Source organism: Lytechinus variegatus, chromosome 19 (genome assembly GCF_018143015.1).
Source record: "Lytechinus variegatus isolate NC3 chromosome 19, Lvar_3.0, whole genome shotgun sequence".
In the NCBI taxonomy this organism is placed as follows: Eukaryota; Metazoa; Echinodermata; class Echinoidea; order Temnopleuroida; family Toxopneustidae; genus Lytechinus; species Lytechinus variegatus.
Genome location: NC_054758.1, coordinates 4,448,004 through 4,470,960, shown reverse-complemented (window position 1 = coordinate 4,470,960; position 22,957 = coordinate 4,448,004). Strand labels below are relative to the sequence as shown.

General features: G+C 36.6%; 2 protein-coding genes across 3 annotated transcripts; one reads left to right on the top strand and one right to left on the bottom strand.

Annotated features, from left to right (window-relative positions):
- The first annotated feature begins 435 nt into the window (after nt 1-435).
- Nucleotides 436-4,887, top strand: LOC121405997 (caltractin-like). 2 transcript variants are annotated; one of them, XM_041596995.1, is made up of 6 exons: nt 436-645; nt 1,115-1,197; nt 1,594-1,615; nt 2,863-2,966; nt 3,531-3,667; nt 3,836-4,887. In XM_041596995.1, the coding sequence occupies exons 1-6, from the start codon at nt 452-454 to the stop codon at nt 3,875-3,877; spliced, it is 582 nt and encodes a 193-aa protein (XP_041452929.1). In that variant the 5' UTR covers nt 436-451; the 3' UTR covers nt 3,878-4,887. The 2 variants fall into 2 exon arrangements, with proteins under 2 accessions (XP_041452929.1, XP_041452928.1); XM_041596994.1 differs by lacking the exon at nt 3,836-4,887 and having other exon boundaries at nt 3,531-3,825.
- A 3,844-nt stretch (nt 4,888-8,731) lies between these two features.
- LOC121406027 (43 kDa receptor-associated protein of the synapse-like) lies at nt 8,732-21,995 on the bottom strand. Its single transcript, XM_041597031.1, has 5 exons — nt 21,898-21,995; nt 10,817-10,939; nt 10,357-10,410; nt 9,718-9,917; nt 8,732-8,882 (listed from the first exon to the last, which is right to left on the bottom strand). Exons 1-5 carry the CDS (start codon nt 21,988-21,990, stop codon nt 8,798-8,800), a joined length of 555 nt encoding a protein of 184 aa, XP_041452965.1. The 5' UTR covers nt 21,991-21,995; the 3' UTR covers nt 8,732-8,797.
- Nucleotides 21,996-22,957: the final 962 nt, after the last annotated feature.

Below are 22,957 nucleotides of genomic sequence, written 5' to 3'. Positions count from 1 at the left end.
TGCCTCTTTTATCACATCTATCACTATATAGACAATGTGTTCTTTCTACATGAGGGCATGTAATACAGATTTTTAAAGAATACACCATGGATAAGAGTTTGTATCACCATAAGAAAAGCAGAAAGAGACATTTTCAGGGTATTTTATAGTCCATCAAGGGAAAGTTGTTCACATGTGACATCACACATCCTTGTCGCAATGCCAATAGTAGGATCTCCATAGCATTAGTGATTGCAATATTCAAATGCTCATAACTTTCTTATTATTTGTCCGATTTCTCTCAAACTTTCTTTGATCTTATTCTTTGATTTTTCTGTTTCGACACAAGCCTACTTATTCCAAAGGTTTCATTCCCCTTTAATCCTTTTGTTTGTTTTATTTTCCAATAATTATTCGAGATCTTGAAATGATAATCGTTTTTAATTCTTGACAGAATCGAACCTCATCCAATATGGCCGCTCCACCGTCGTCATCGCTCTCCTCCTCCCAAGGTCAAATGGGCGTGGCCAGCAGTCTCCTTCACTCATTGGAGCAACAGAGGGATCACGTGGCTGAAATAGACCCCGCCCTCACTGCGCAGTTCACGGCGCAGGAGCTCCGAGATTTGAGGATGGTATTTGATACATTTGATAAGAATAAAAAAGGGTAAGTTACAAATTGATCACAGATAAATCTTCTTTTCTTATATCTGACATGAAAATTGAATTGAATTTCATCAACCAAATCATATTTAAGTTCGTTAGAGAAATTGTGATGCGCAACTGATGTTTATAATTTAATCATTATCACGGTGAATTAGGGTGCGATACATTTTTACACATAAATGTGAAACAGATTAAATGAAAATGAATTTAGATTCTAGACCTGTATAGCATATTCTATAAAGTTCTGTCCTGTAACACTTTTGAAATGCTTATTTCAACAAATTTACATATACATAAATTTATTGCAATGTTTCATTTTGATTGAACTATGACCTCTAATAACTCAGCGCCTAGGACCTTGAGGACAGCCAGTTAGGCTTTTCAAAGTTTCACAGGAAAATTTTCTAATTGCTGTCATTAATGTGACTTTTGAAATATAACATTATCTTTTATTCAATTTCTATTTTTAGATACATCGATGCTTTTGATCTTCGGAGTGCAATGAGAGTTCTTGGGTTTAAACTTTCTCATGAGCAAATAGATGAAGCTATAGGTAAGCTGTCAAAAATTATCAAAATTATAATATAATAAAATTACTGTCAAGTTGTCGCAGATCCAGATTTTATTTTATTTATTTATTCATTTATTTATTTGTTTATTTATTCTATTATTATCATTATTATTTTTTTTTTTTTTTTTGGGGGGGGGGGTGGTCTCCATGGCCCGCCCTTGCTGGTTGGCGCTGTGTGAATTATTCACCATAGGCAGCACGCCTGGAAATCTGGCAGGTATATGCTTAATAACAGAAATTTAATTATTAAACTTTTTTTTGGCTTGTCAAATTTCTCGTAATCAAAATCACCTCTATTTTATTGGAGAACAAAATTCTATTTATCAATAAAAGAAAATGAACCTTATCTCTTCAAATGTTATCTTTTTCCTTTTTCAGCTGACATTGGCAGAAGAATAGGGTAAGTACAAATTGTGAGCTGTCACTTTAATGTTGGCATTTTATTTCAGTTTGTTGACTGACTTTGTTGCGAGGAAGTTATTAGTTGAATAATTTTCGAACTAAAGAGTTCTATTGCTCAGGGCCTTACAAAGAGTTGTGATTGATCCAATCAACCGCAACTATGGAAAGCCAACAATGTCAGCATAAAAATGCATATTTGCTCAAAAATTTTGTTCATGAAAATTCATTGTGCTTCTCTTTCTTTACAAAGGACATTGTGAGAATTTACTGCATGTAGAAAAAATATGACATTGATGGTTTTCAATTACAGAAGAGGTTGATCCGAGGAGCATTTTAAGTTTTTTGTCAGACAATCTTGTCAGATCTGATAAATATCCTTGATTTTGATTAGCTGAGAAGCACTGTTACTATGGTAATTGTCAGATAAAATTGGAAAGCGTATCATGAAAGGAGTTGTCGGACGTTTTATCCGAAAGGTCCCATTTTATCGACAGTTACCATGGTAACACTGCTTCTTAGCCAATCAACATCAAGGGAAGTTGTCTGGCTACTTGTTGGATGAAAATGTTGATGAAATACTCCTCTCAGGACTTGTCGGATAAACGTCTGACAAGTCCTTTCATGAGACCCTCCCTTATCAGTTGGAACTCTTTGTAATACGGGGTCCTGGAGGTTTTTTTTTTTTTTGGGGGGGTGCTAGATATCGATTTCTATGAAATGATTAAAAAATATTATTGTGTTGCATGTATCTATAAATCATAATTTATATAAAATTGGCTTGAATATCTGCGAAATGGGTCTACCTTTTCGCCTCTGCACTCTTCGTTAAAAGGTTAAATGGTTAAACTCTACTTTTAATTTTTTTAAATGAACAAAATAAATTACCTTTACCAAATACGTATATTTATTATTATGTGAACCTGACAGTTCGTTATATTTTTTTTTACCAATTTTTGTTTTATTTATTTTATTACCATGAATTTGATTTGTCATTGAATAGATTATGGTTATGTTGAACAAATAATATAATCCATGAGGAGGGGAAAATATATACTTCTTCGCCGTCGTTGTCATCATCGTCATCATCATGATCAATTCATTCATTATCGTGTATAGAAGAACCCGTGGATCAATAATATCCATCCTTCCAAATAAGTATAATTTTCTTCAAAAAGTACAATTATTAATTTTGTAACCATGGTAACCTACTGGACTAATATTTTATGTGTTTATTTCTTGAATCAGGGAAGTGAGTTTCCCAGACTTTGTTGAGCTGGTAGCACATCGCCAGGGAGACTCAAGAGACATCTACGATGAGATACACCAAGGCTTTGATATGATGGATTACGGTAAGAAAATTAAAAAAACAAACTTTCATGAAGCTACTTATCAGTGATTTTCGACTGACAGCTATTGTACGCTAGTTGTATTAAATCTTTCCGCAAAACGACATTATAAATCTTGAAAATTCTTGAAAAATCACAGCTGACACTATGGAATATCATACAGGTATAATTCTGCTTCTGTTTCTGTATTAACAAGACAGACTATTCGCGCCATTTTCTTGAAGTGCCGAAAAAATGTCATGGTCACTTTGAGCCATATATCAATGCACAACGTATTTCACATAAATATTCAGGACCAATGACACGCGTCGGAAAAAGGATTTTTCGTATGTTTTATCCGACAGTTACCATAGTAACAGTCAGACATCTGTGCTTCTCAGCCAACCAAACTCAAGGAAATTGTCAGATTGTCTGACGACTAATGTTGATAAAACACTTTGCTGTTGCGCGAATAATTTCGTTTCATTTAAGTAAATATTCGTGATGACGTAATAACTGCTTAAAGATTATTCTATCATTTTATTCATTTGTTTTTGTATTCTATACCTTTTTTGTTTGAACTTGAAGGGAAGAAAGGATGCCTGAGTACGGATGATCTCAAGATGGTTGCCAAGGAAACCGGGGTCAAGGTCAGCGATAGCATGATCAGAGAGATGATCGAGGAGGCAAGTAGCAGTGGTGACAACACTATCAACAGAGACGAGTTTGTTGCCGTCATGTTGCAGACGAACATGTACAAAGAATGACGAAAGGTCTACAGTCAACAAACATTGCATAAGGCACGTTTATCATTGTGTGTGTTGCCATCATGTGAACATCATGTTGAAAAACGAAATAGTTTTCTTGCTACAAGCTGTTGAGAGAGAGACGAGTTTGTTGCCGTCATGTTGCAGACGAACATGTACAAAGAATGACGAAAAGTCTCTTGTCAACAAACATTGCAGAAACACATGTTTCACCATTGTGTGTGTTGCTATCATTGAAGATCATGTTGAAAAACGAAATAGTTTTCTTACTACAAGCTGTTGAGAGAGACGAGATTGTTGCCGTCATGTTGCAGACGAACATGTACAAGGAATGACGAAAGTCTCTCGTCAACAAACATTGCATAAAGACTTGCATGGTTATCATTGTGTGTGTTGCCATCATGTTGAAAAACGAAAGAGTTTTCTTGCTACAAGCTGTTGAGACAGACGAGATTGTTGCCGTCGTGACGAACAAGCCTCGATGTAAGCCTCCTCGTCATCAAACGTTGTACATAGATAGAGGTATCGTCAGTGCGTGAGTGATACCACCATGTGAACAAAATAGGTCATAGATTAAGAAGATGCTGAACGCCATGACGGTTGCTACAAGCTGATGAAAAGGCAATTTTTTTGTCGTTGTGTTGCAGATGAACATGTACAATTAAAGCAATGACGATAAATGTCGGTATACTCTTTTACAAACTTTGTAGAAAGACGAGCTTCATCAATGTGTGATTCCGTCATGTCAAAAAATGTTGACACGCGAAATAATTATTCTTGCGACAGGCTGGTCACAGAGAAGACGCTGTTGCTGCAACGTTGCTGATGAGCATTTGCAAACTATGCTCCCTAACAGTTGCCAAAAGACAACTGCGTCAACAACTGAGATGCGAAGATATATGGCAAGCCAGTAAGCCGCTGGCGACCCTACTTCTTTCTTGTTAGATGTATAAACATAGACGATGCTCTTCAATAAAATTTATAGGAAAAGATTATGCTGTTGTCGCTATGAATCGTTGCTACTCGACGGAGGCATGTTGCCAACATATTGAATCGCGGAAAATACGTGACAAAAACATTCAGAATTGTATTTATTTTTGTCAGACGCATGTGAAGTCTCAAACTGCAAAGCAATGATGTGAACTAATGATTAAATGTGCAAATAATTAGGTACACATCAAAACATGACCTACCTTTTTGTGTGATATTTTAGTTTGTAGTTTTATAACTATACTATATTTAGAATTAGACCGCCGTTTAGAGATGATTGCTAGTCACGAATCTAAAGTAACATTTAAATAGGCATAATTCTAACAAATTCATTTCCAATTCATAGCGTTTCGAAAACCCTTGCCTGGCATATACTCTTACAGTTGTGTAGAAATTGCTTTTATAAGTGGAAATTTAATAGCCACTGTTGCAGCTTAGTAAATTTTACACAACCGTTTAGAGAAGTCATTGGAGAACGATAGTGGTATTGTTTTGAACCCAACCTCCCCGACACAAATGCTCGCACAACTCTGTAAATTTTCCAAAAATCCACAAAATGCACAAAATACACTTCATTTCCAGTACATTTCATCCTTTTATTATCAATTATCAACCATGTGCAGTTTAATCTTATTTTCAGTGAAATTTACAAATGCCTCTCCTATAGGCAAATAGTGAAAAATAAATAAACCCATAACATTTTAATACCAACATGGTTCAAACAGGAAATAAACATATATTTGAATCATACAACACATTCCCTATTGTAATAAATATATTCATTTCGGTACAACATTGTATGCCATTAGAGAAATATCGAATGGGAAAAGACAGATTTCATGCGATATGTACTATTTTGATTTACTGAAGCAAAGCAATAATCACGTTTCGTGCGCAGTTTTCGGTATTTTTCGTATTTAATGATCGCGATGATTCATAATTTCTACATCTTTCTAAAGGCATAATATAAAACCAGACATGATATGGCATCGATACAGGTAAAAAAAACTTTGAGTGAAACGAAACTTTGAAAAAGCAATTTCGTGACTGATTATAACATGACAATACAATTCTTGCATTAAACAAAATGATACACAAAAATACATTACTAAAAACCTCTTAACCTTATCGCTAAATCAGTGTGAAACGTGAATTTGGCAAGATATGACATTTTGTTAAAGAAAACCATTCATTGTAACACTCCTTCAATAGAATAACCCTTGTCAATACGCCATGACATATTCCTGTCTTATTTCAAATGCATCGTTTTATATATAAATGCATAAAATATGAATAATAATAAAAACGTATTATAACATAAAATTTGTGCACCCAAACCGAAATATACATGATCATGAAAATGGAGTTTAAAAATGGAGTTCAGCACGTATGAGGTTGAGTTATAGGTTGCTCAATATCGAGTTAAAAGGGGAAATGCATTTTGGTGGGTAATACAAAGCACGTTTCATGAGTATTTTTTAAAATCAACATTGCGTAAAAAATTTACACAGCATTGGGCATTGTTTTGCCCAACATACGTGTTTGCTCCCTTTTGATCAACATTGTGTAAACCTTTGAAGAGATCCTGACTTGAAGTCTAGTCTTCACCCTGCCAGAACTACCATTGTCTATCCCATTAAATATATCTTAATAACTTAATCTGAATCATATTCATCATATTCAACAACAGGGGTGGATCCAGGATTTTCCAAAGGGGGGGGGGGGGGCAATTTTTTTGAGGAAAATTTTGACAAGGTTTTCGCACCGAAAAAAATTTGACAAGCAGAAAAAACAACAAGGTCTTCAATTTCTCAATTTCAAAAGAGGGGGCACATCTATGTTTTAATGGCATTTTTGCATTACAAATTAATTTTGCCTCTCAAAGGGGGGGGGGTGCCCCCCCTGGATCCGCGCCTGCATAAAACTATGGAAAACCAATACAATTTGTGCACTAGACAACATGTACATTATGGTGAAGTTTAAAGTACTACGGGAAAGAGATACCGCCTGTCTGTATTAAAAAGTATATAAATACATTCTTCCGAAACGAAGTTAGTTACTTCTCTTTTTCATTACCCATTCTAGCGATTTGCCTTCTCATATCCCATTTCTTGTTTAAACTCATATAGACATCCATGCTTTTGAAGTACATCTATTTAAAATCATATAAAATCCCACAAATCCTTCAACATGCGTAGTACAAAGTTAACATTGAGTACTGAATACTGAAATCATATGATGTGTCCCGTGCAAGTCTACTACTACCATGTAAGTTATTTTAATAATTGTGATAGAGGCATTTGATGAAAGAGTCAAAACATCAAAATTATACATGAGAAATAAAATTCGAATCCTAACTCTACGACATTGATCTATTATTGCTTGCTTACGATCAGAAAATAACATTGAACACGAAGTCAAATGTTGATGTGATTATTACAACAGTCATAAGTGAACGACAGAGATGAAGATGAGATTATTCTGGAATATGTGAAGTTTTGACTAATGAAAATAATCTGAGGATAATTGGGTGGCAATCGAGTTTTTTCAAGTCCCCGGAAAATTACAGTGCTTTTGCATGCACGCTAAAAGAAAGATCACATGTCTGTGCGAAATGCTCAACATACTAAGCCCATTTCCCTCATAAGCCAGTTAAAAACCAAACGCCCACAGTCAAAGACGTATTCACGCACGATGTAACTTATAACAACCATATCTAATTGCTATGAATTAAAGCTTAATACTGTCAAAATTAAAGCTTATTATCAATGTTGTCACCATTAAAGCTTCTCATCAATACTAGAATCAATAAAGCTTATCTTCAGTTAAGCTTGTTATGCTTATTATTGATATCATCATCACTGTTATTATAATCAACACTACTCCATAAACATCTTAGCAAAAAACAAAAAGCACTACAAAACGTGGCGTTCATTTAACCCCAAACCAGCATTCTAAGACTAAACTAGAGATGTTTGTCAGAACAACACCAGGGGCCGTAACACAAAACTTAGCAATTATCGTAGAACAGTTTTATACGATTGATTCCATTGACTACACTGTACAATCAATTGTGAAAATCAAGCGTACGATCAATTACTATCCTTTGTGTAATGGAACCCTGTTTAGAATCAAACCGATGTTGTAACCCTGACGACTGGTGTTGTTTAAATACATGTTATTTGGTGTAATCCCCATTCAAACGCTTTGTTTTTGTTTCAAAAACTTTTATGTTGTTGTCATATTATATAGATACATGGTTGGTTTTAAATTAACTAGTGTTTGCAATACAATAAAAACCAGGTATTCAGACATTAAACCCAGCTTGTAGCAAAATAATCAGGGTTTATTTTCACCCTTTTTACATAGCACTGTCCATTATACTTTGCATAATAATGTTATTGGTAACAGTACAATTGCGTATAAAATATGTCCACATAATTTACACTAAATACATAGCTTTATTTATTTTACAAGTTATATCAAACATAGGTAAATAAAAGGTAAATATCGCTTTATTTATTTACAACTTAATTGGTGGTTAGGAATTCTCACATTATAGGTTGATTTGGACCTGCTGGGGAAAAAAGGGGTAAACTTTACCCCCAACTAATAAATGCTGTTTGGTTGTGTCAGAAGCTGCAATGTAGGAAGGAAGAGGGGATGGAATTCACCCCAATTTGAGGAGTGCTGATCTGTTGTGTGGACCAGCTGGGGTAAAAGAGGGGGTCAATTTTACCCCTGTTAAAGAGTGCTGCATGGTCAGGTTGAATGATATAGAAGAGGAGGGGGTAAACTTGATCCCATTGAGGGGTGCTGCTTGGTTGTGTCAGATGATGTAGTGGAGGGGGGTGGGCAAGCTTTACCCCCTCGAGGGTGCCAATAGTTTGTGTTGCCCCTAATGGGACAACTTTACCCCCATTGAGGAGTGCTGCTGGAGGAAGAGGGGTGGATTAACGCCCTATTCAGGGGTGCAGCTGGAGGAAGAGGGGTAGAGTTTACCCCAATTTAAGCGTGCTGCGGATATACATGGAGGAAGAGGGGCGAACTTTACCCCCATTGATGGGTGCAGGTGGTGCTTGGTCGTGTTGGATGATGCTATACTCGTACTGGAGATGAGAGGTGGGAAGTCTTCTTGCAGTTTGGACAGCCTCGTGTCTTGAACGTACTGTTCTCCACGCACCTGTAGAACCAGAGTGAAAATTAAAATGAATGAAAGAAAGCAGAGGTAGAATGTTAGAACTTAAGCATAGTGAGATGATTAACTGTATCTCCAACAATATCATAATTTATTGAAATTCATGCAATTTTGTCAAAGATTCTAAATGAATCATAACCATCAATACCATAGCCACCACTATTCTTGTCGTCACCACCACCTTCATAACCATTATCTCATTTATCACCATTTGAAGCAGTAACAGATACAAGGGAAGAATACCAACCTTCCCAGCAACATCATTGTCATCATCAATACAGTTAAAATATTACGTTTCATTATCCCACATCCCCTAAAGGGAAATCCACCTATGGATATGTACATCATCAGCAAAATCCTACACCCTAAAATAACCAATCAAGAATACATTGCTACCACCACCACCACCACCACCACGACTCTCGCATATCCAAGTATTGCAACACAAGTTATTTCTAAGCTTCCCACAACACGAAGATGGGAAATTGGTCATTTTTTCATATTGTTGTTGTTATTGTTGTTGCTGTTGATGATGATGGTGAAGACGATGATGGTGATGACGATGATGATGGTGGTGATGACGATGGTGATGATGATGAAGATGGTGATGATGATGCTGATGATGGTGGTAATGGTGATGATGATACCGGTTTTAGTGATAGTGAATGTGATGATGATGAATGATGATGAAACTGAAGTTGCTTCTGATGATGATGATGATGATGAAAGTGGTGAGGGTGATGATGGTGGTTGCATTGCAGATGAAGATGATAATGACAATGCAGAGTGGTGACGATGGTATCGATGATGAGCTACATACCTTGAATGAAAAATGTGAAAGCAAGTGAGACTCTTTAGACTATTCTCCCTGTTGCCCATGACTTCATGACACACTCCACAGTATAGCTCCATCTCTTGGAGATATTGGTCAAACTTGCAGGCATGTTGCTGCGATGACGTCATGTCTCCTATAGCTCGGTACAGCGTGTGAAGCGTCCAGTTTGATCGCAGCATGCACATCTGAAATTCATAGAATTATTTGAAATAGCCAACCAATCAGAATCATTGTAACATTCACACCTTGTTACCAAGGGTAACTATTGACCAATCAGAGACGTGAATGTCGCTTCGTTTATGATCACTATGAATGGTTCAATATTACCTTCATATTTTATGACCAAGAATTGACAAAGCTTGGCCAGAGACTTTAAAATAGGCAAGATATTTATATTAACATTTTACAACCACATTTTCAATCATTCTTTTGGGGAGGGGGATTCTCTTTATTTATATTACTTTATTCTTACCTTACACTATTTCTTCTTTAAGCGCATAGGGACATGCTATGCTATGTGTGACGCGCTATACAAGAATTGAACATTATCATTATTAATTTTTTTATTTTTAAGATGAAAACAGTCATTTTCAACAACAAGAAAGAAATGATAATTCGACCTACCTTATTGCCAATACTTGTTGCGACTTCCATCGCCTTGTTGCAGAAATCTATTGCCTGTTGATAAAGGATAATAAACAGGACAAAATTATTTTTTCAGCGTGTGCAATCAAAGCGAATGGATATTTATTCACAGAAACATACAATCACTTTTAAAAACGATACGATTGCAAAAGAGGAGAGGAGAAGAGATGAAATCGGGAGAGGAAAGAAGGGGGAGTGGGGAGAGAGATGGGAGGGTTTTGAGGAAGGGGGGGGGGGGGGGGTGTAGAAGATGAAGGGTGAACAAAAGGAGTGGGGAAGGTGGTAACGAAAGAAGGCTGGGGTGGCGATAAAGTTAAAGAGGAACTATGGGAGGATGAGAGTGGTTTGGGGGAGAGAAAATTTAGAAATCTATAGTGGCTGACTTTAGGGGTTGATCTAGTGAAACTTATAATTTCTAAAGGTTTATTAAGCTCATTACCTTTTCGGGTTGTTTCATATGAATCAATGCTTTGGTCATCCCGGCAAGAACAATTATCTGACCATAGCGATCACCAATATCAGACATCAGATTCAACGCAGACTCGTATCGAGGAAACGCCCTCTGTAGTCAAGAAATGAAAAGAAGACAAGACATATTAAAGACGAGATGAGAAGAAGCGAGAAGAGAAGAGAGGAGAGTAGACTTGTGGAGAAGAGAAGAGAGGATAGGAGAAAAGAAGAGAGGAGGGAGAGAAGAGAGGAGATTAGACTTGTGGAGAAGAGAAGAGAGGATAGGAGAAAAGGAGAGAAGAGAGGAGAGGAGTAGAGAAGAGAGGAGAGGAGTGGAAAAGAGAAAAGGAGTGAAGAGATAAGAAAAGAGGCATGAATAATAGCAATAAGTTTGACGTATCAAAATAGTACAGCCTCACATTAGCTGTTCCGCGATGGTGGGGAAAGTGAGCTCAAAACTCATCACCTAAAAAACGAAACACAACATACAGTGGTCTAAACAGTCGTGAATGAAAATATCAAATTCATAATTAGAAGACACAAGAGCAAATTGTCCTAAAACATTCTCGCTCGCTATGCTCGCAGTGAAAATATGTTTTAAGGTATCGGTCACTCTCATACTACATCAACAATTACCAAACTTCCATTACCGATTTCCTGTTTGTCGTCGGTATAGTAAAGAAGGGGACTTTATAAAATTAGTGGACATTGCCGACTGACTATACATGCCTTATCTCTACTGGGGTGTTATCTGAAGGGGGAGGAAATCAGCAAGGCCTGATGCGTGCCAACGAGATAGTAATGTTTACAAGCAGATGCACTTAGGCATGTAAACATTCAATATCAGCATCTCTCTAGTAACATAAACGGTAGGAAGCTGTCTGAGGACATTGAATTGATTAACATTCATGTTGGTATAGGACAGGCGACGCGGTGTTGCGTGAAGATGAAAGAAGGGCGGGGGGGGGGGGGGGCTTGTCTTCCCACGTCTCCCTCAATATTTGATTTTTCAAGAGATAGGCCTTCATGCTCCGACATTCTAAGCAGCGCTACTTCTGCTTTTTAAAGCTTTCTTTTTTTTCCAGCGCAAAGAAGATAATATATGTATTAGTTAGGTATTTAAGATTCAATTCTATACTCTGATAAAGGTTGATAAAAACTAAGCAATATTCCACATCCCCGCCCCTGTGAGGAGAGAAAGGGTGGACAAACTGATCTAGTCGGGTGGGTGTTTCATAAAGCTGCTATTAAGTTAAGAATAACTTTACGCACGACTGGTGATCCTTTCTTATGCTAAACGATATAAGTATCTGACATAGAACATGTTCCAGTCGTGTGTAATAGTCCAGGATAGGCCCCATAGGAAATTGACCAAACCTTGTTTTTTTATATATACAATATTTTTTTATGGTTTCTTGTCAATTCGAGGGTGCTGATTACGAATCTGAATGATGCCACTCGTGTAACCTTGAGCATTTTCCGCAAATTGGCAAAATCCAATATGGCCGCCAAAATATGCAAATTACCCATGAAATTCATAAAATTGTCCGCACATTGGCTGTGAAATGCATGAAATTGTGTGGCAGGAGTGAAATACAATCTTAAAAATAATTTTTGACAAAATATTTATCTTCCTGATATTCAAAATGGCCGCCATAGGCCATTGTATACACTATCATGTACAATATGAATAGGGAAAATTAATTTTCACAAAAATGAGCATTAAATTGCAAAAATCGCGATGTATGAACGAAGTAATATATGCAAATCATCATTACTAATGAGATATATTACTTATTATGTCAAATATGGGAACATTGCTGTATTTCGATATCTAAAATAGCCGCCACTGGCCCAAAGAGTATTATGTACAATGGCAATGGCCGGGGCCAAAAAATGAGAAGATTGAGCATTAAAATGCATATTATTAAGATAAACGAGTGGAATACTGACTAAAAACATAGTTGTAAATATGCCATTTATGTGGTAAATGCTGTATTTGAAATTCAAAATGGCCGCCATAGCCCCTATCTTCATCATGTACAATGCGAATAGAGAAACTAATTTTCACACGAGTAAGAAACATAAAATGCATGTAATTGTGATCTATGAGTAAAATATTGTCTGACAACATGTTTTATAGCAAGACATATCATTTCTTTTGTCATGCATGAGATAAATACTGTATTATGAAATTCAAAATGGCCCCTATAGGCCCTAACAGTATTATCTACAATGTGAATTGGGACATATAATTTTGTACGAATTTGGATTTGCTTGACTATGACATCCATATAATCCTGTTGTATGAGTAAAACGTTGTTTGAAAACATTTTTTTTTATCATCGCATTTCTTCTTTCATATAAGTGATAAATACTGTATTTTGACATTCAAAATAACCTCTACAAGCCCTAACTAAATTATGTAACATGCGAACAGGGAAATTAATTTTCACAAGAGTGAGAATCATAAAATGCATATAACTGTGATGTATGGGTAAAGATATTGTCTTAAACATTATTTCTAACTAAATACATCACATATGGGTCGTGGACATGGTGGAGGTAGGTATAATGGTGTAATTTGAAATCCAAAATGGCTGCCATAGGTCCTAAAAGTATTGTGTACATTGTAACATGGGACATATAATTTTGACAGAATTTGGCTTTGCTTGACTCTAAATATTGCATATAATTGTGAATTGTGATGTAAAGGTGAATAATTGTCTAAAACCATGGTTTCTAACTAGATATATCATAATGTTGTGTAATTAAGGTGATAAATGCTGCATTTTTAAATTGAAAATGGCCACCATATTAGGCACTTATCGTATAATATACATTTTGGGTGGAGACAAATCATGTTCACAAAAAGGGCATATGGCAGCCATTTTGAATGTTGAAATACAGTATTTATCACCTAAATTACTTAAGACATTATATATTTTGTTATAAATAATGTTTTCAGACAACGTTCCACTCATACATCACCATTTGACCAAGCAAAGCCAAATTCTGTTCAAATGATTTGTTCCTATTCATATTGTGTATAATACCGTAAGGGACTGTAGCGGCCATTTTAACTTAAAAATAACCGTATTTATCACCTAACTGGCAGAATAAATGATATATCTTAATATAAATTATGCTTTCAGACAATATTTTACTCATAGATCACTATTACGTGCATTTATGGTGCTCACTCCTGTGAATATTGGTTTCCCACTTTGCATTGTACATAATACGGTTAATGTCGATGGCGGCCATTTTGAAAGTCGAAATACAATATTTAACACAAACTTAAAACCTGAATGATATATTTCGTAAGAAAATAAGTTTTTAGACAGTATCCAATTAATTTATCACAAAATATATGCATTTTAGCGCTCACTCTTGTGATTTCTTTTCTCCCATTTCTCATTTCTGTATAATACTTTTAGGGCCTTTGGCAGCCATTTTGAATATCAGAATACAACATTCACCACATACATGGCATATTAGTAATATATTCCGTTAATAATTATGTTTATAGTCAGTATTCCAACTGTTAATCTTCATAATAAGCATTTTTAGCGATCACTCTTGAGAATTTTTTGGCCCCCATTGCCATTGTACGCAATACTGTTTGGGCCAGTGGCGGCTATTTTAGATATCAAAATACTGCAATTTTCCCATATATGACATTACAAATGCTATATCTCGTTATTAATGGTGATTTGCATATATTACTTCGTTCATACATCGCGATTTTTTGCAGTTTAGTGCTCATTTTTGTGAAAATTAGTTTTCCCTATTCATATTGTACATGATAGTGTATACAATGGCCTATGGCGGCCATTTTGAATATCAGGAAAATATTTTTTTTGTCAAAAATTATTTTTTAAGATTGTATTTCACTCCTGCCACACAATTTCACGCATTTTACAGCCAATGTGCGGACAATTTTATGATTTTCATGGGTAATTTGCATATTTTGGCGGCCATATTGGATTTTGCCAATTGCGGAAAATGCTCAAGGTTACACGAGTGGCATCATTCAGATTCGTAATCAGCACCCTCGAATTGACAAGAAACCATAAAAAAATATTGTATATATAAAAAAACAAGGTTATGCCTCTTCTATCCTGGACTATAAAGTCGTGCGTAACTTTTAGAACAGCTTTATGAAACACCCACCTTGTACACGCCAGCCACTTTCACATGTCAAACAAATTTTATGCAAGACATTATGGAAGATGGAATGACGTGGGTGGGAGAACGTTACAAAATGAGGGGGGGGGGGCAGAAAAGAGGAAAAAGATAGATTGATCTAGAGGGTGACAAGACATGCAACATTAATTTTGCTCCGGTCTTAGTATCTCAGAGGGAACAGCGTTACAGTTACAGGATTGAAATAGAGTTTTTTAGTTTCGAATAATGTAAAGATCATGATTAGGGTTTATTTAGTTTGAGAGGTTAGAATTTCAATCGGAGCTAATGTCGCCGGGCAAACGTGAGTCATGGACCCAATTAGAGAGGTTAGACAGTTTTTGCAATGCACGACGCGGCGCTCTCTACAACGCACTAATTCCTTTGAAAATGCAAGTCAAATCAAAATCATGTAGAGCTGAGAGGCTTTTGTCGAAAGTTGGTGGACTGGGACAACAGAGTCGTCTCACGTTGTTTGACAGCAACAGCAGCGTCGCCTCTTGACTCCGGGCAACGACATATTTGCAAATTGTTTCCGGGCAAAATATGCTAACCCTGTCCACCAACTTTCGAGAAAAGCCCCTCAGTTCTCCATTGTGATTTGCATTTTCACAGGAGTTCAGAGTTGTAGAAAGCGGGGCCCGCGTCCACGCCGTTTGCGAAAACTGTCTAATATAAAGAAGAGGCGCCGCATGCCAGCGCCATTCGCGAATAGTCTTACAAGTAACACGGTAGTTGGACAGGCGCTCAGCGGGCCAGTACCGGTAGGAATTCACCTAACGCCAGGGGGTCAACCCATGATGAAAAAGGTTATCTCAGCGGGCTCCTACGGGACTTCACTCCCGAAGCTCCGGCGTCCCTCACATAACTGACATATACCTGAATCGATGACACCACTGGCGCAGTCCTTGTTTTGGTTTGTTAACATGAGTCCGTAAATACTCGAAATAACTCGAGTTACAAAACGAATAGTTAAAGCATACCACAACAAGTGCAGGATCACATCTTAACAGTGTTTCCAAAATGTTATCAAAATAAAACTTCACGAGTTCAACTCAATTTCCTTAGCTAAAACCTATAAGTATAAAGTGCTGATATCTTTTCTCTCTTTAATCATAATAAAATTAAAGCACCTTCTTTCGCAAGATGAATGAAAATCGGAGCCCCCCAGCCAACACGGGCCTATTTTATATAAAAAATATATATATCAAACGCATTCAGTGTTGGTAACATTATTTTGATATTTAAGGTAGGATATTCGAATAAGCTTTATGTGACACTTAATTTCATCACTATGTGACCGTATCATGTCAGGGGCCCGTTGCAGAAAAAGGGCAATCGATCGCAACTCTAAAAATCATGCGAAACTGATTTTCAAACAATCAACAGCGCGCATTTGGAACTTGCGATTGATTTTTTTACTTTCGTTTAAATGCAACTCTCTCTGCAACGGGCCCCCTGACTGACAAGTGTCTTTCTCCGACAGTTACCTCCTTCTCTTCCAATCAAAAACAAGGATTTCACTAAAATTAAGTTAAAACAAGTTTAGTCACAGCTGCCAACTTTCATGAAACGCCGCCCCCGCCCCCCCCCCCCGTCACAACACCCACACACAATGTCATTAAGAAATGACTACGTTCATATCTTCATCAGATCGACCTTTATACCAAAACAGTAATACTCGGACCTCCGATAGCATTGGGCTTGGAAATGTTTACAAACAGAGCTAGATCTAGAGGTTTAGACTGTAAATTCAAAGAGTGATTCAAGCTATTACGAGTTACTTTCTGAAACAGTAGCAAAATGGGCCGAAAATTTTGACGGGGCTAGAAATATGGTGTATCTTATAAAAGTTTTCAAAAATCAAATTTTGTGATAGAGTTTGACGTAACATTCCGAAAATAATATAATATTTCATCCATCAATCTTTCCTTTTCTTCCCTTTTTCGTTTTTTCTTGGTTTGAAATTATATTTTTTTTTTTTTGGGGGGGGGGGGGCAATAGCCCTCCCACAAGCCCCCCTATCTGAACGTCAGTGATCTGAAATCCAAAGTGGTCATAATTTTATACACGCAGGCGTATACGTAATTCTGTCAGCGAAAGTTGATCTTGGTCGGAATCCAAGCAAGAGCTAACGTCATTGACTAGTCTTGACCAATCAGGACGGTCATTTTTTTTTATAAACAAATGAACAGAGAACATTGCATGGGACAGATAATAACTTTAGTAACAGCGTACCGGGGCGGTGGGGGGGGGGGGGTGTTAATGAAGGAGGGCAGCGTTCCCCCTAAAAGTTTTAGTTTCATTTATCTTTTTACGTCAGATTTTAGGAAATTTTGCCACTGGTGACCCCAATTTACTTGTCCGAAATGTTCTGCCCATCGTGGTCAGGTTTACATGGTTTATAGCTGACCGGGAAGCTACGGCAGTGACCATCACCACAGACTCCTAAACTACATAGACCTACTCCAATTATCAACAGTGTAATGTCAACTATACAGCAGCTCGCGGTCATATAAATCTCTCATTAAAGTCGGATCGCTCTATATAGCATATGAGCGTGAACTTCAAGGTATGACCCGATTCTCCGAAGACAAGTCAGAGGGAGTCTATCAGATTAAAAATAGTAGGCCTATGTATATTAAATATGCATGATTAAACTACAGTATATGATGCAATGATAAAAACAGCAAGATAACATTTTAAGTATAATCCTATAATTATGATAAACTATCACGCAGAAGTAAATATAATTGCCATAATTGTGATTATATACATATTAATCCAATCGAAAGTTTACATAGTAAATGTCCAATTTAGTGGATATTCCCATGAATATAGGCTTACTAGAAGTATGTCACTAAACTTTAATGTAAAAATTAGTGAAGTTCGTGCATGCATAATTAAAAAAAATCTAACATATCAAATATATGTAATACATCATTTTCCTCTTTTAATAAATATAATTGAATTGAATTTTCTGTATTATAGCATCTGAAATACAGCATATTTTTGTCTTCCACTGGTTTCAACATTCAATAAAACAAAATAATATATCAATAAAAAGATATGTTAATAACTGCCCATCTATTATGACGTCACCCAATCGCAAGCTTCTCGAGTACACCTGTCTACATGGCGTACAAGCTGAACATATCATCTCGCACATCGGGTCCGCAAATAGATTTTGACATCTGGGATGCCAAAACTCTGGACAATTTAAATTGGCCGTTAACTTGACCAAATTGGCACACCGGTCACTCATCCCTTAGCTGGCTCTTTCTCCCCCCCCCCCCCTCTCTCTCTTCTGGAGGAATCACCCCCCATCCACCTATTTTCTCCATCTCACTGTAGAGACGAATATCGGATGGTTTATAATTGAGAGGGGGGGGGGGGGGGGGTAGCCATGACTGTAACTTAAATATCATGACAGCATTGCCACCAGATCCCGCCCACTTACTCCGTTTGAGATGTCAAGGGGGGGGGTATAGTCGATTTATGCGAGGGAGCAAAACGAGAAGGCTGTGTTTTTTCTCGAAAAATAGGTATAATGGAAAAGTCTAGATTCGGACAACCCCTAAGAAAAGATGGAATTGGGCATATTACCCCCGTCACCCGAATCGCTGCATATGGCGATTCACTCTGAACTTTTCCGATCAGATCAACTGTTTTCATGTTTATGCAACATGGGACCTTTCGCTATCAACGCAAGTGTTGTTGACTGATTTCAAACAATATTATACTGGGTAATATTCAAGTGACGTGGCACAGACCAACTACATCAGTCCTGAGATAAAAAAAAATAGTCAAATAAACGGGAAAGAAAGTGTTATAAACACCGATATCTTCATTCTATCTGGTCGTCATGTGGAATAAATTTCCTTAAGAACCTGCCACACTCTTAAAGGAATTTGTGAGCAGCCGATTTACAAAAATTCTCAAACCAAGATGAAATATGTGTACCAGTGCATGTATTAGAACTAATAAACCCTGAAAACAACCATTTTGAGAATGAAAAGCTAAAACTACAAGGCAAACCCCGATTTTGTAAATAGGCGTCTTATAGACGCCTAAAAAGTACACATAAGTGCACTTTTTTAAGGGATGAAATTAAGATGGTGTTTCCGGTCACTTATATTTCAATTTTTGAAGCACTAAATAATTATTTTCAAATGCAATTTTTTCTGGGCTTCATTTTTGTAACATATCACAGACACATGTGACAAATGTGACCTTCTAGCTCAGATTTTTTTAAAGTCAAACCAATGTTAACCAATCACTTTAAGTCTTTACTAAGATACCGTCTGGAAAGCGAGTACATACGTTTATTTGACTTGCTAAATTCATCCTTAAAGGACAAATACACCCCAACAAAAAGTTGATTTTGATAAAAAGAGAAAAATCCAACAGGCATAACGCTGAAAATTTTTATCAAAATCGGATGTAAAACAAGAAAGTTATGTTATTTTTAAGTTTTGCTTAATTTCACAAAATAGTTATATGCATATCCCCGTCGGTATGCAAATGAGGAACTGATGACATCACTCACTCACTATTTCTTTTGCATTTCACTATTGGAAATATGAAATATTCCAATTTTCTCCTCACTGTCCTGTGAAACCATGGATCCTACTAGCAAAAAGCTTTATTTCTCCCTGAACATGTGAAATTACCATTGTTGAACATTTATGGTTAATTCAAATTGGTTCTTATTGTCAAATCTGAAAAATTGAAATATTTTAAGATTTTAATGATAAAAAAAATGTCATAACTTTCTTATTTTACATCCGATTTTGATAAAATTGTCATCATTATGCTTGTTTGATTTTTCTCTATTGATTCATACCAACAATTTTCTGAGGTGGACTTCACCTTGAAGTCAAGATGATTTTTAGACATATAATGACAGACGTTTTTTTTTCTCTCTCATCCCAACTGAACAGGCAAAAAGCATTTGCCGCCATCTAACAACGTCGGTGACGTACAGACCGAAGACAAAAGGAAAGAGAGAATTGTGAAATATATATTTCCTGAATATTATGTTAAGATCTTTCCAAAAAAAAATTATTTTTATTATAAAATTGTCAAAATTTTCGCTCGTCTCGCAACTTTTTTAAAATACATTTTGTCCGATACGACATATCTGGCCCCTAAAAATGTTTGGCTCATCACGCCACTGAACATAAATGGAAACATGTCGTATGTGACAGAGACTATACCCTGAGCATGTTGTCGAAACGTCAAACGATGTCATTAATTGAACTCTTTATGTCCCAGTTATCATGTTACTACTTAACCATGTCAATCCGGGATTGGCACAGATTCTTGAAACATTCAAGTCCCGAGTACGAACCAGGATTTAAACTCGGAAATCTTCGGATCAGGGGGATGCTGAGCAGATGCAGCATCTGTGCTCCGTAACGCAAAGATTTGCGATGGATTGCAAATATGAAAGCTCCGCACTGATTGGTCCCTGGTCAGTATTTTAAACCAAATGCGCCTGTAAGATTGATCTTGATTGGTCAGTTCATTAAGCGATTGATCGCAAACCTTTGTGTTACGGAACCCAGGTTGCAACACGTGATGTGGCGGAACCAACGAGAGAGTTTCATTTTTCAAACATTATATGGCAGAAATGAAAAGCATTATAATATTTGATTATTTTATGTGTTCATTGGTGATTGATTGATTGACTGACCGACTGATCGGTTGATTACGCCATTGATTTGTTTATTAACTATTCATTTATTTTGGTTGATTCATGCATTTATCTTTTGATTCATGAACCGTTCTATTATAGTTTCATCTATTCACTTTTCTGTTTACTTATTTATTTATTTTGTTTATTAATTAATTTAGGCGCTACCACGGTTGAAATTACTTTAACTTAATATTTTTTTTTATCGATTTAAATCGATTCGACATTCAACTTCATTAATATATTCAGTTTACATTCATTTATCTTTCTTTTTTTTTTTCTCATGTACCTAGCTATTTTGATAACGATATTTTGTAAACTCCATGCAGCGACATATCATATTGCTTGTTGCCGCATTTTCTAAGTTTCATCATCTCAAATCATCCTTCCACTTCGAAGTCATTCCATTGTGTTACAGAAACTCGTTACTCATCCTAATTCGCTCAAAGTGACAGAGGGGTCACCAGAAGTCACGTGCTTGAGGTCAAAGGTCAAGTTCCTATCGCCTTCAGCATGTGTGGCAGAACGTCATTCTAAAATTCACTAAACATGCTGAAGTAAAACGTGAAAACATGGAGTAGCTCTATGGTGAAAACAAGTAAAATACTGATTTACATGCTGAAAATATTGGCGAAATGAGGCAACAGTTTTGAGGGGTTGAACTGTGACGTGTTTGGGATTTTCTAAATAGTCGCATGAAAACGAAGCGAGTGAGTTAAAAAAAACTCTTTAAAGTTCTAACATCCAGAAAACATTTTAAAATCCGTTTCTCTTTCAATTCCTTCCTTTTCCCCTTATTTTTCTTGGTCGTTTGACATTGGGAGCAAGTGACTGCATGTCACTGCATGTGGTAAATTGTATAGTCATTGTCGATGGTTAAGCGCGTAAGAAAGGTTCACCAGTCGTTCTTAAAGTCGCTCTTAACTTACGAACAGCTTTATGAAATCCCCCCCGGATTCTTCTGTTCCTTAGAAACATTAAGTCATATACTTGCTCTAAGTAATTCTATTATAACTCACAAACTAGCAAGTACTATCTCTGTTTCTTCCCTTGTCTTCTCTCTTCTTTGGCCCTCCCAATTTTTTTGTGGTTATTGCTGAAAAAGCACGGGAGAAGGGGGCGATGGATCCCCTGCCCGTAGCGCCGCCCCGGTGAATAAATAAAAATCATATTTTAATACGAACCTCGCAATCCCCTCTATTTCTGTGCACATCAGCGAAGACACACATACATCGAGCTTGGGCGAAGTGATCGTGCTGTTGGAGGGATAGCTTCATCGCTTCCTGTGAAAAGAGATGGCAAAGAAAGGACAAGAAAATGGATAATTAATTAATATTAATCAAACATAATATTGGTCCTAAAATAAAACATGGAATGTCGAATAAGAAAGAATTGACATTGTTAAAGTTTCGCTTAATTTCACTAACATTTGCAATAACGCGCGTCCTGACCGATTTGCCAATGCAGACCTAGGACACCACCCATCATCATGCCCAGTGCAAACTATTTTAATCCTGTTGCAACAGCAATGTCCCAAAATATTAAATGGAAAGAATTAATACATTGCCTTTCGATGAATATTGTTCAGTCATTTATTTTTGTATCATGAATATGGAGGAAGAAAGGTGAAACCCAGCTTGGCACGGAAGTGTTGACTGCAACCACCCATTTTATGATTCCGGAAGCGGATCATTCTTACGCCGAAACAGAATTAAATAATTAGTGCCGTACTTATAATTTCTGAGTAATAATAATATGCACTTTCAGTTTCATTTGTTACTCCCTATTACTAAGAAAATAATGTGCAGTATTTCGCTTTCATAAGGTGGGAGTTCTCAGGTAGTATTTCTGGGTTCTTAAACTTATTCATTTCTCTCATAACCCTGAACGTTTCGAGAGAATATCTAAAGATAAAAATATCTAAAGAGATAAAACTTTCCTAACGTGAAACCAGGATTTGGACCAAGAAGAGAATTTGGTCCGAGTACTTTTTTCAAAAAGGCTCCAAAACAAGTGACAAAACTTTCGCGGGGAGTGAAATACAGAGTTCCCCTCCCCCATATATATACATATAAAAGTATCATATAATATAAAAATAAAATAATAATGTATAATATAAAAGTAGATTTAAGAAGGGTCTTTATATGGGGGGGGGTGTTCATAGCCCGTACTCTCCCCAAGTTATGGTATCCTGGGAAGCGGAATAAAGCAAAACTATTTTATCATGTTTATTGTGTGACGGCA